General features: G+C 36.1%; 1 protein-coding gene across 3 annotated transcripts in view; it reads left to right on the top strand.

The window, feature by feature from the left end:
• The window catches only part of LOC145979319 (uncharacterized), a 34,320-nt gene extending 21,365 nt beyond the window's left edge, over positions 1-12,955 (top strand). For all 3 annotated transcript variants that reach the window (XM_083112165.1, XM_083112166.1, XM_083112167.1), the window contains exons 7-11: positions 3,642-3,795; positions 5,316-5,440; positions 6,452-6,554; positions 7,090-7,301; positions 11,672-12,955. In XM_083112165.1, coding sequence (XP_082968291.1) covers positions 3,642-3,795; positions 5,316-5,440; positions 6,452-6,554; positions 7,090-7,301; positions 11,672-11,789 — 712 coding nt within the window. In that variant the 3' untranslated portion in view covers positions 11,790-12,955. The remainder of the gene's footprint in view (positions 1-3,641; positions 3,796-5,315; positions 5,441-6,451; positions 6,555-7,089; positions 7,302-11,671) is intronic.
• Positions 12,956-13,450: the final 495 nt, after the last annotated feature.

Here is a 13,450-nt window from a genome sequence, read left to right on the forward strand (position 1 = left end):
CGAAAGCCTGTGTGATTTTGAGTTTCAAATCATCAATGTCTGTGGATTTCTGTGAATAGACAGTGTCTTGAACGAAACTCCGTTGGACTTGTGTAACACTCTCACACTTAGCATACCAAATGACACATTTAGCCTGTTGCTGGTTCGTAAACGCCAATTTTAACAATAATTAATCAATTCAAACTTCATTTTTGCCAACACACTACAGCAAAACTCCCATGTTTCACGCACAAAAACACCAACACGAAAATTTTCCTACTATCACATTTGCGTTTCTCTATTAACCTTTAGTTGAAATTTGTCCCAGATATGTGCAGCTTTAGATACAATTATCGAAGGTTTGCCCCACTTTTATTTGTATATTGAGGTGGGAACACTGACAGTCCTTTCTGGAACATTTTGCAATCGTGTTTTCCAAACTTCCCCCTTCCAACATGCCCATGTCACGTGTTTTCGTTCAAGCTTAGATGCTGTGATTCACCAGAGATAAGGCACACGGTCGTCTTTGTTTTTGAACTTTTGGAGCTTGCTTGCAACAGATGGTATAGCTAAAGTGGGTGGGGGTGGGAGGGGGAGAATGGGGGGCAGGGTCAGATTTCTGTCACCTCTATGCTATAAATGGAATGCAGCTGGAAGCTAGGAAGAAGCATGGACAAAAAAAAAAAGGCTCCCCCCTGCACTTTTAGGAGAGGCCTCACCAGAATCTGTCTGAGCAGTGAATGTGGAAAACTGTGTTTTGTGTTTTTCTCATTTTGTGCTTCCTGGGCTGTATTGAACTTGTGTTCGTAAAAAAACAGAGTTTTAGATTTTGGCTCATTATTGAAATTGTATTGAACCCACAAACATGAAACAAGTTTCATTCTGTTGCGAAAGGTCCATTCGTTGAAAAAAAAGGCAAACGTTTGGGTTTTCTTACCAAAATAGCAGAAGAGGGGGCAAACTCCACATTTTTTTTTTTCATTGAAATTCAGGGGATGCAACCCCTGTCTGTAACCCCCCTGCAGTTGGGGCTTCCAAATTTTGCAAGGTTGCATGCGCTGATGTTCTAGCTGCAAAACAAAACTTATCTGAAGTAGATTGGTCCCATAGTGCCAGAGTTATTACGATCTTTCTCCATTAAGTATACAAATTTAAATTTCGTGCTAAAAGTCCTCCGCGACACTGGGCTTACTTTCGTCAGACCCGCGTGGCATACTAAAGGTTAATGTTTTATTTTATCCATACCCAAATAGATAATCCTGTAGTATTTCCAATACCTTCACCCAGTGCATAAACAAAACATTTTCCATTTTTTAGTCATATTTGAAAGTGGTTTGGCACAGTTGTAAAAACGTATTTACATGATTAACCAACTTGGAAATTTTCTTCACAGAAATTATATTGTGCATGTCTTGGAAGGATTTAAACCAGAATTGTTTTTGTGCTTATGTAAGTGTTGTGTTTCTCCTTGTTTAGCAATGTGAGTAAATGCAGATTAGTAGTGCAAACGTTTTATGGAAAATTGGGTGCAATGTAGTTGTAAAGAAGTACAGCAGATAGTACATTACATTTTTTTTCAATTATTGCAATATTGCAAAGTAGACTTGTATCTGTTGTATAAACTCATTTATAATTAACTCATTATCTGTGGGCACTTAAGTTCTCCCTTAAGCTGTAAGCCCGGTCCCAATTCGCATATCTGTGCATTAACTCTCCCTTGCTCTCGCCAATGTTCCTAACACCGATGCTCGCGTGGCGTCGGACAGACTCACGCGATGACCTGCGTTGAAATCATATTCCTTTCAGGATTATTGTAGTTCAGATGAACTGAAGTGTGAACACAATTGTATTTCAAACCGATATATATCCGGTTCCGTCTTCTGTTTCTTCTCACACCGATGATGCTATACATTAGCGAAAATTTTGAATTTTCCTACTGTCCGGTGAGTGTTTCCTTTTACCTTATTTGATTTTTACTTAGCCCTTTTGGCCCTCCTTGCTTTTATCCATTATATATATATATATATATATTTATTAAAAAAATACAAAATCTACATATTAAATAAAAAATAAAAAAAATTGCAATTCTCAAGAAAAACTTACATTTTTAGTTGGATAAAACACATTATTAGCCTTGTTGTTTCTAGAACTCTTGTTTCATAACATATGTTGTATGTACGATTTTGTAACACGAGTACTCGCGTCTGAGAGACTCTGTGCAGACAATGTTACTAATAACTTCTCACCGCACAAACTTGATTCGTCGTAACTTGTTCTGAATAATCATTTGCTCATACCAGAAAGGTACCGGGATGGGGAATACCAGAAGTTATCGTTACTGATAGACACTCTGGCATCTCGTAGACTAGTAACGGAGGGTTAAATTGACTTAAAAGGAGCAAATTGGTGGTGTATCTTTTTTATGAAATGATTTTAGAATGCAGCCAAAAATCTTATTTTTCTTTACATTTCTCAAATTGCTGATTGAACTTTTATGGTGACATATTTTGACAAATTTTTCTACGACATTTTACAAAGTCATTCCAGGTCAATTACTGCAGTGCAATGAATGAAAACAATAACAATTGTTTGACACTAAAAACTATCGTACACCTTGTGCTGGATAGTGCAAAATATAAGTTCTTGCACTGCGCATGAAAAATTATGAAGTTTAGCTTTTACTGATCACACATTCAGTGCAATTCTTTAACGTACATTTTGGCATGTGCAGGAAAGAGATTTACTGCGTAGAAATTTTAACTTTACCAGGACTCAAATCTTGCCCTCTAGTATACCATACTAGTTCCTTACCAACTAGTGTTGGATTATAGGTACTAGAGTTTGCACTCCAGTTAAAAATTAACCAGTAGACCTAAATAAAAACGAGTTACATCAGAATTTAGCTTATTCAATTCTGTGTTAATCTATGCTAACCAATTTTTTTCGAGTATTACTTCTTTTTTTTATCATTTTGAGAACAGGCTTTTTTTAGTTTTGCTCTATCGCGCTCTCTGATATTTTATAAATAAAAAACGGGTGGTCCAGTCATGATGAAAGTGTAGTATGGTTCAAGCAGAAAAGTTTTAAGTACAATTCTTAGTTTTCAGATTTTAAAAATTTGTGAAAAAAAACAGTTACACATTTTTTGAAACAGATTTTTCTTAGTAAAGGATAGTCCTATAAATACAATATTGGTATTGTTTTGAAGCTCTTTGCAGCTGTTTTTAAAATCCATTATTATTGTAAATTCATGTAGTAAAAAAGATTTTATACAGATTTTTATTCATTGGAGTAAAGATGTACGTGGAATGTGGCAACACTGCACACAGCGATGTCCGTTGAAACTGCGGACTGCCTCTGCGAATCATTCACTTGTCTTTTAAATACATTACACATTTCCTATTTTACATTTTTATTAGCCAATTGAACCGAAAGGTTATGAAATTATCCTGGATTATAATTTATTTAGACAGTTTGAAGAAAAATATATATAATGAAGTTTCTATTACATTCTAGTTGTACATGGTGCAATTAGTGCAAGTAGTGAATTTTAGCACAAAATTTTAGTGTAATGAAACATGGAGATAGTTGTTACTAATAGCACATAAATGTATCTTACTTTGTATTGACACCAATCCTTAATTTTGAATCTCTCATTTTAGCATCCTAGGAGTAAAACCAGATTGCTCGGATGATGATATCAAAAAGTATTACAAACGCCAAGCTTTCCTAGTTCATCCAGATAAAAATAACCAGCCGGGTGCTGAAGAAGCATTCAAAATTTTAGTCCATGCATTTGAACTAATCGGCGAACCTGTAAGTTATTTTTTGTGTTAACTAGTTAGTTTTAGAAGTAACCAATAGTTAGTGTAATTACGACACAAATTTTGCCTGATTTGCCAGACTCTGGTTTTACAAATTTCACTATGTTCCTGCATGTGAATTATTATTATTATTATTATTTTTTTAACTGCAGCTTGGATTTGATGGCATCTTGGATCCTGGTGTATGTTAGTGTAATGTAGAATGGGGTATTTGCCAATTTTAGTAATAAAGTTCTTTCCTGAATGTTTAAACAAAATACCAGAACAGTATTGATAAAAATAACTCTTAATCAGTGGCAGCAATTAACGGGCATCCCCCCCCACACCTTTTTGCCACGTTTGCCCCCTGCAGTATGCTAAATCTTATATACAATGAGAAATATACTGTATTTGCCCCCCTCCCAGTTTTGACACCTTGCCCCCCCACCCCCAGTTTTGATCCCAATCGCTGCCAATGCTCGTAATAGTATTGTTAATGGAAAATGCAACAGTAATGTAAATGTAATACTATATAATATTGTTCTAATAAAGTATCGGTATTACTGATACTGCGCACCATAAATGGAAGTATTTTTTTTTTTCCTTGAAAGCAGTAATTAAGGTGTGCCTTACATTCAATGGCTTCTTGGATTGGACAAAATACAGTATAACTTGTGAATGTTGTAATAGTGAATGTTGGGGCGGAACACATGTAACAGTTGACTCAAGTCTCAACACGTAATTTCAAGGATTTGAGTCCTGTCTTGGGAATTTGGCATTCCATTGTTTTGCCCATTAGTTTCACGTCATAGTCATTTATCCTCGTGATTGTGATTAACCCTAGCTTACCCAATGGAGAGCTGTCAGGCACACCACTTTTTTTTTTTTCAACTTAATATTTTTATAAAAAATTGAAAATAAATGACATTGTTCCCTAGAATGTTACCAATATTTCTGTATTACTTTTGTTGAAATAATCCTAAAGTTAACATAAATAGGGGCAAAATTCACGTGGTGGCCTATCGGACCTCCCTTCATGATGTGTGTTCTGTCATGACACTCATGTCTGAAATAGTGTACAATTGGTTGGTAATGATGGTAATTTTTGTAATTATTATAATTACTATATAACTGAATGTATATGAACAAAAAAAAAAGCATTGATATCACATTAAATTTATTTTTTTCGAGGGTTAGTAAATGATAAAATGTGTGTGTGACACTCGTGCAATAATTGGTTCATATTTTTTTTATTAATGATGTAACAAAATTGTTTCTTGAATTTTAATTATAAAAAAAGTGTGGGCTTGTGAGCCCCCCTCATTCAGGTAAGTACGTTTTTCGTATGGGTTTACCTGAAGAAGTAGGAAAGCAATGTAAAATAAGAAAAAATACTAATAAAAACAATAGATGCTAATAATTTTAGCATTCTCTTATTAGTACTTGAAAGATATTCAGACAAGCTTAATGAAGTATGCATAAAATTAGCATAATGTGTGCACTAATTACAGTGTTATATTTATGATGAATCAGGAACGACGAAAGAATTATGATCGAGGGGTGGCCAAGACGCAGCAGGATGAGCAGGCATGGAGTGAATTGAGTGAGCTTCTAACACAGCTTCAAGAGAAGATGGAGGAGGCAGCCAACACCATCAGGTAAACTTCAATGCTGCTTAACTTCTTATTTGAAAATTTAACCCCAGAACATTTAATAATGAATTGGAGTTTTAAAGCACTGTATCTATTTTGATTTTGAACTTTAGAGACTTGATATGTCTTCTTATTCAAGGAGAATTTACTGTGTCTGTGTCCTCATGAAGAAAGTTTCCTTAATTGTATAGTGGTAAAGCTGTTACTTGGTAATCAAGGAGTTCTGGGTTTGATCCATGCTGGAGGCACGTTGCACAGTTTCATATATCATGTAAGGTGTAATTTTATATACCATACAGTTTATACAGGCAAAACCGTCCCATACAAGAAAAATCAATTACAGTCACCATGTTAATACATTAATTAAAGAATGAATGAACATTAAGGTTGTTCTTGAAATGTCTGCAATTCGATATTGAATCTGAATAATTCAAGTTATTGGTAAACTTTATATCCGTACTTTATGCTATTGGTTTAAATTTATTTTCAGTCCATCACTAACTGATATAATAGCAACCTTTTTCTCTCTCTCACTGAGATCAATAGGTAAATAATTCCCCCCCTTTCATGTCTCTGCATGGTGGCACAAGGCTGGTTGATAAAAAAAAAAGTTTTTTGGAAAAGTTGCTGATATTCCTTTTTCAGGTGAGGTAAAATGGCCATGGGTGTGAGCAAAGCTGCAAGGTCAAGTACTCTGACTGCATTCTGTCTCCTTCCCTCTGGAAGAAGGGAAGAGGGAGGTTACATATGGTTTTTTCCTCTTTCATCATGCGTGGCATATCAGAGCTTTCTCCTTTCTCGTTACATGCATTTATACATTCAGGTTGCAATTCAAAGGTTTGCTATTTTATGTCATATTGTGCTCTACTGTATACTCTAATTGTATCCATAAAATCTTGTTATTGGTACATACCAAGTAAAATATTAAAAAATGTATTTGTAAAAAGAGTAGAGCATATTCTGTAAGTACTTACGTGTAATTGCAATGTTCAGTACATGAGGGATTTCTTATTTTAGGTGCACGAACTGTGGTAAGCGACATCGCCGTGTTTCCGTTGAAAGGCCTTGTTATGCAGCCCGATTTTGTGCTCAGTGTAAAATACGTCATGCTGCACGGGAGGTAAGTGAATTGTTCTAATAGGAACTTTAAATCTTTATGCATCTACAGAACTATGCACCTTCTGTGGTTATCATTATCCATCGTTAGCAAAATGTGTACCTTGCACATATACGAGGTGCTTTCAAAAAGTACTGCATACCGCTGATCACAGATGCCCCTGATTTTCCCTCTTGTTTAGCACCACTTGCCAGTTGGCTTGAACCTTTTTTGTAGTCAAATTTTTGCCTCCTTAATGGAATTTTCATTTCCTGATATAATTTTGCTTTTACCACCAGTCTTCTTTCCATCATCAGTGTAGGCTTTACTTCTTTCACCAGTGGGTTATTGAGAGCACTTCCTCGTGTTCATAGTGTAATTCCATACTAAGGTTAATAAACATATGAAATAAAAATACTTTGAGATAGTCAAACCAATACATAGCAGTCTGAGACCCAGTCATTTGTTTGAATTTATCAACAACCATTGTTAGCTTTTGTTTATTAAAGTGAACCATTTTTTGCATCCTGTAATTAGCTGTGACATTTGTCTTTTCCAGGGTGATATTTGGGCAGAGAGCAGTGTTCTAGGCTTCTTGTGGCACTATTACGCTTGTATGGACGGAGCAGTGTATGATATAACTGAATGGGCAGCATGCCAGGCTGATAACCTACGTCATTTGAAAGCCAATACACACAATGTTCAATATCGGATCGTACTAGGTAAACGCCACGGAAACAATCATCGTTCTCGCCCACCTGAATGTCCTAGGTATGTTCTGTTATAGTTCTAAACTGTTTCCTGGTTGCCTTTCAAATTAATTTCCAGAAACAGGCTCCAAAATTCATTTTTTTAAATTCCTGATCCTGGTAGATGAAAAGTATATGCAAAGAACTGATTTTGTTTATCCTGAGTTAATTCTGGTACTGCATGCAAAAACAAACAAAAATAACGGACTAAAACACATTTTAAGGTAATGTAATCTGCTGTTCCAAAATGTAATTTGTGTAAATTTAGTAAGGTGATCATGAAAAATCTTCGTAACCATTTGTGCTCAATGTTCTGCTTTCACAGGCCTCTCCGATGGTGTAGTGGTAATTCTGTTGCCTTGTAGCTGGTGGAGGCACATAATGGTTCAGAACCCACTTTAAACTGTAGGTCCAGTCCCAATTAGCCTGTCTGTGCAGAAAGTGGACTTACAAGCTAAAATTCAATCACTTCTGCTTTTATTGCAGATACTAACTGCATTCTACTGCTAAGAGTTCGTTTGGAATAAGGAAAATATAACTTGAATGTAGGGTGTCCAAGTTTGCTCGGGATAAAATAAAATGCATATCTGGGATCTGGCCAAGTTAACCTAGGATTTAGGGGTGTGCGGGACATAATTTTTTTGGTCGGGACTGGAATTTTTTTCAATCCCGACATTCGGGATGGGAAAAATTCGCCATTTTCCGACAAAGTCTGGAAGTTTTCGGGATGGGAAATGTTCGAAATTTCCCGAAGCTCTGAGAATCTCAAATTCTACACGTCAGTTTCCACTTAAGTGATTGTTTTTGCATTTCTGGAATAAAAACAAACAATTTCCGACAAGTTCCAGACACTTACAAGGCAGAAAACGTCGAGAATTAACAGGACCCCGAAAAGTTGGGAAGTCATTTCCCGAAGTCAGGATCGGGACGGGAAATTTTTTTCCCGATCCCAGGCCAGATTTTTCGGGATCTCGCACACCCCTACTAGGATTATAAGAGAAAAGGTTAATGACCACCCACATTCATTTGCTTAGGAAGCAATTGTGAAAACTATATACTGTGCCCTGTTACTTCAAGTACAGTATGCACCAAACTATACAGTACTGAAATGCATTCGAGATGTGCGAGTTTCAATACTGTATATTTTGGTGCATACTGTACTTGAAGTAACAGGGCACAGTATTCACACTACTGTAAAATACTTTAGGCCTCATGGCCTCAGCCACATTAAAATTGGAATTTCAGGGGTACCTTCTTGGTAGGCACACAATCCCCCATAGTACACCCTGGACTGCATTTGGAGAGTAACAGTGCATCTTGGCCCACAACCAGTATAATCCTCTGTGGGGCTCATGTTGAGTGCTTTCATCAGTTTTACCTTATCACTAGAGCAGAGCTGATACTTATCAGGCACCACAAAAATGCTGCACAACACTTTCGCATAGTCTAACAGTTGGGCTGAAAAGTTCGTAGGCTGACTCATAGATGGCGTTACTAGAATTAAATCCATGTGATTTTTACTTAGTACTAACCTTCAAAAGATACGTGTATAAATTTCACAGCTGCCGGATAATTAGTTCGTGAGATATAGCATTGTGAGTGAAGCAGCTTTTGTTATTGTGAAAAAATGGATAAAAAAGAATTTCGTGTGTTAATAAAGCATTGCTTCTTGGCGAAAAAAAACACTGTTGAAGCCAAGGCTTGGCTTGATAAACATTATTCGGACTCTGCACCAGGAAAATCAACCGTTGAGAAGTGGTTTGCTAAATTTAAACTAGGCGAAATGAGCATCGAAGACGATTCACGCAGTGGACGCCCCAAAGAGGCTGTTACCGACGAAAACATCAAAAAAGTCCACAAAATAATTTTAAATAATCTTAAAGTGAAGTTGATCGAGATAGCTGAGACTTTCAAAATATAAAAGGAACGTGTTGGACATATTGTGCATGAATATTTGAACATGCGAAAGCTGTGTGCAAAATGGGTGCCGCGCGTGCTCACAATCGATCAAAAGCAACAACGTTTTGATGATTCGGAGCAATGTTTAGCGATATTCAACCGTAATAAAATTGCTTCCCCATCCACCATATTCTCCAGATCTGGCCCCCAGTGACTTTTTCCTGTTTGCAGACCTTAAAAGAATGCTCGCTGGAAAGAAATTTAGCACTGATGAAGAGGTAATCGCCGAAACTGAGGCCTATTTTGAGGCTAAAGAGAAATCGTGCTATAAAAATGGCATCGAAAAATTGTATGACCGCTATAATCATTGTATCGCCCTCGAAGGCAACTATATTGAATAATAAAATCGAATTTTGTCAAAAAAATATTTTTTACTATGTTAGCCTACGAACTTTTCAGCCCAACTGTTAAGTATCCGGGAAGTTTAAAAAAAAAAATCAGTTTCCATTATGTCATACCAATATTATGTGAAAAAAACTGTATTTTGTAGGGATGGGCCGATATGAAATTTTGGCCGATACCGATAAAGTAACGATATAAATTTTACCGATACCAATATAAAATTAGAAATTGTTCTTGAAGAACCTGAAAGGTTCATTGACCTCAATAAATGTGTGTTTCAAGGTGACTGCAGTGCAAAAGAAGTTGAATATTTAGACATTTACTTTTTTAGAAAGTAGGGCATGGAGATTATCCATAAAAATTACAACAAAATGGCAGAATTTTGCACTAAATTATCAGATATTTATCGATATATCAGATCGGTAAAATAATCGGTAATTTTACCGATAAACCGATATGCCTATATCGGCCAATACCGATAGAGTACCGATTAATCGGTCCCATCCCTAGTATTTTGTGATAACAAAACAGATACTTTTTATATTCTGATGTACTTTTTTAATAGTTTAGATCTGGTAATTTGATGCTTATAATTGGATTGGAATACTTACCCACTAATATTAATCAATAATGTTTAATTGTTACAATTTTCAAGCATTGGTATTGGTGTGAATCTGTAAGTGTGTTGGTTCAAAGAGGTATTGGCTAAATCCTATCATAATTCATGCTTCCTTTGCAGTTAGTGAAAAGTGGCAGAACAAAGTCAAATAAAATAAAACAGTGAAATCAGTATAAAAAAGGTAAAGTGCTCCCCTGTGCTTAGCACCACGCCATGAAGGCGTATAGCGGGTGTGGGGATAATGCCCCACACTTTCTTGATCCGGTCGTGAGTGGAGGTGATGTGATCAGCATCACTCCCCTGACTGCCTTTACCCCCCAGGGTTTCCCCCAGGTACCCATGTCATTTGACACTGGGTGGGTGCCGGAGCCGCTTCCAACGTTAGAAAAGTTCCCGGATTTGAACCGGCCGGGGATCGAACCCGGGATCTTGAGCATGGTAGTCAGACGCGTTACCAACTAAGCCACCGCATATAGCACTATATTTTGTGGCTGACTACCACACAGGAGATTCCCAGGGTGCTGTGATGGGAGTTCACCCAACCTTTTATAAATGAGTACCATGGTGGGGTAGAAGAATTGAAAGCATGGTGCTGATCAAGAGTGAGTGGGGTCCTACTTCAACACTCACCAAGCGCATTCGTGGTACGATGCAATACACAGTGCACGAGTGTCTTGTAGGGATGGGACCGATTAATTGGTACTCTGTCGGTATTGGCTAATATAGGCATATCAGTTTATTGGTAAAATTACCGATCCGATATATCGATAAATACCAGATAATTTAGAGCAAACTTCTTCCAATTGTAATTTTATTGATAATCTCCATGCCCTACTTTCTAAAAAAATAAATGTCTAAATATGCAATTTCTTTTTCGCTGCAGTCACCTTGAAACACATTTATTAAGGAGGTCAATGAACCTTTCCGGTTCTTCAAGGACCATTTCTAATTTTATATCAGATCGGTAGAATATCGGTAAATTTTATATTGGTACTTTATCGGTATCGGCCCATCCCTAGTGCCTTGTAACCAAGGGGTCCTGGGTTCGATATCTGGTGGAGGCCTATAGTGGTTCGGGTCCAACTTGAAACTGCAGATCAAGTCACGATTAGTCTACATGTGCATAAAAGTGAACTAAAAAACAAATTCAGGTGAAAAACCAAAAGCACTACAGAGGGGATAGCTTTACTTTTAATTTAATACTTTGCTATGTGCTCTGATACTTGAGACACCTGTGAATTTTTACACATCTTTTCCAATTCTGTTCTATTTGTATTTGTTTGTATGTAGCATTACTTTTCTGCCACTTTTGGCTAATCGCGACGGTGAGCATGTGTGATGGTTAGGTGAAACTGATAAAAGGAGACTCTCAAAGAAACCCAGGCTGGGACTTAGGGCCAACATTTTCTTTTTTCTAAAAATGTGTGCATTACGTGAAAATATAAATCTCATTATCATTTGTTTCTTTCCAGTGAACCAGATTTAGAAGAATTTTTGAACAACTTGTATAATCATTCGGGAGGCGAAAATCCAAATAGTCCACAGCGTCATGATCAAGCTAAAAAAAGAAAAGGTAGAAGAAAGAAGTGAACAAATATTTCCATGTCAGATCATCTGTAACAGTTGTGAGAGAAAAAGTGTTCCTTGGAAGTTGTGTAGAGGGAAAAATAGTTATGTCTTCAGTTTTATATGACAGTTCTTTCCAATACAAGTTACATAAGGGAAAAAAGGGGGTTAAAAAAACTATTTTTGTTGGCAAAAGCAACTGAAGATTGGGAGATAATGTAATTCTGCCTACGCTCGCATTTTAATTTATTTACTAAACAATGATTCTTCATTTGCTTGGTAATATTCCGTTGGGAAGACAATAATAGTGATTTACGGATAACAAATTTCAAAACTTAGTTTACAGGTGTGAGGCTACTAGAAGTTTTATTTCTTGTGCAGAATTTACTTAAGCTTTGTGTATTGTATGGTGATAGGCAAGGTAATTGTCTATCTTATCTGTTTTTATATCTAAACTTTACAAAGTTTGAATAGCTTATTTTTCTTTTTCTGAGAGGCATCAATTGAAACTTCATTAAATAGGATAATAGGATGCAGCATAGATATATTTTATTTGAAGGAAAGTTTTTTTTTTGTACATTTTTTTTATTTCGAAATAAGGTTTTTGTATTATTGGAAGTTAGTGAAGGCACAAGATCATCTTATCCTCAATAATTCTGAACAAGGTGTATTTCACTGCAAGTAACTTTTTTTTCTTTATATAAAAGTCGAAAAGACTGAAATGGGGTACTATTATATTGTAAGGAAAGTACAATATGGTACTTACCACAGTACCTGCTATTAGAAATATGACAAAAACTGCATTTGTTCTATTATTCATTGTATGCGTGTATATGTTTCTTTTTCCATCTAAAAAGAGTGAAGTGATACTTGATAGATCTGTCAAATGATAATTATAACTTTTTTTTTGCTTTGATCTTTTGTAATTTTGTGGGAGAATTCAGTTGCTGTAGAGTTACAGCCTAGTTGAGCTATCTTTGCTTTAAGTTAACACTTTTATGTTCAAAAGTAACATTAATTTACGGAAAGAGTATGTGGTCAAAGCTGAGCGGTTTCGTATTTTGTCGTCTGGTATGTATAAATGTTGAGGAAATGGTAACCTACAGTCGAATTGAATGTCACCCACTCTTACATATTTTTACTGAAATAACAAATGGCAAATACATGCAATGATTTTTGGATAAAACAAGTATATGAAGTTTTATTACATATTTTCCCATACAGAGTGAATCAAAAGTCACAACCCTAAATTAAATTGTTGACAAAAAAAAAGGGAGGGCATTTAAAAAAAAACAACAACTAGATAATAGTGTTGATAATTTATTTGATGATCATGCAAAGTTGAAGACTTCAAATTTACATATTTAAATATGTAAATGTTTGCAGTGAGTCCATATTACACTAAAGTGTAAATCACCAACCCTGAGACCTTCTGTAAACAAACCGTCTCACCGATTCGATGTATCACTCCGCGTCAGCTGATTCATGACTGCAATCATCTGCTGTTACACTCATAGTTCGCCGCACCTATTCATTTTATATAAGAGCCTCTGAATGTGAGAATCCGTTCTCAAAACATCAGACGAATATGCAGCTCCATACATTGTTACTTTCCCGGTCATTCTCTCTATCATAACCCTTAAAACTGCAGACACTGACACACCACTTCACTGGGATACCAACTT

The sequence above is a fragment of the Lepisma saccharinum genome, chromosome 26 (genome assembly GCF_977018435.1).
Source record: "Lepisma saccharinum chromosome 26, izLepSacc3.1, whole genome shotgun sequence".
NCBI classification, from domain to species: Eukaryota; Metazoa; Arthropoda; class Insecta; order Zygentoma; family Lepismatidae; genus Lepisma; species Lepisma saccharinum.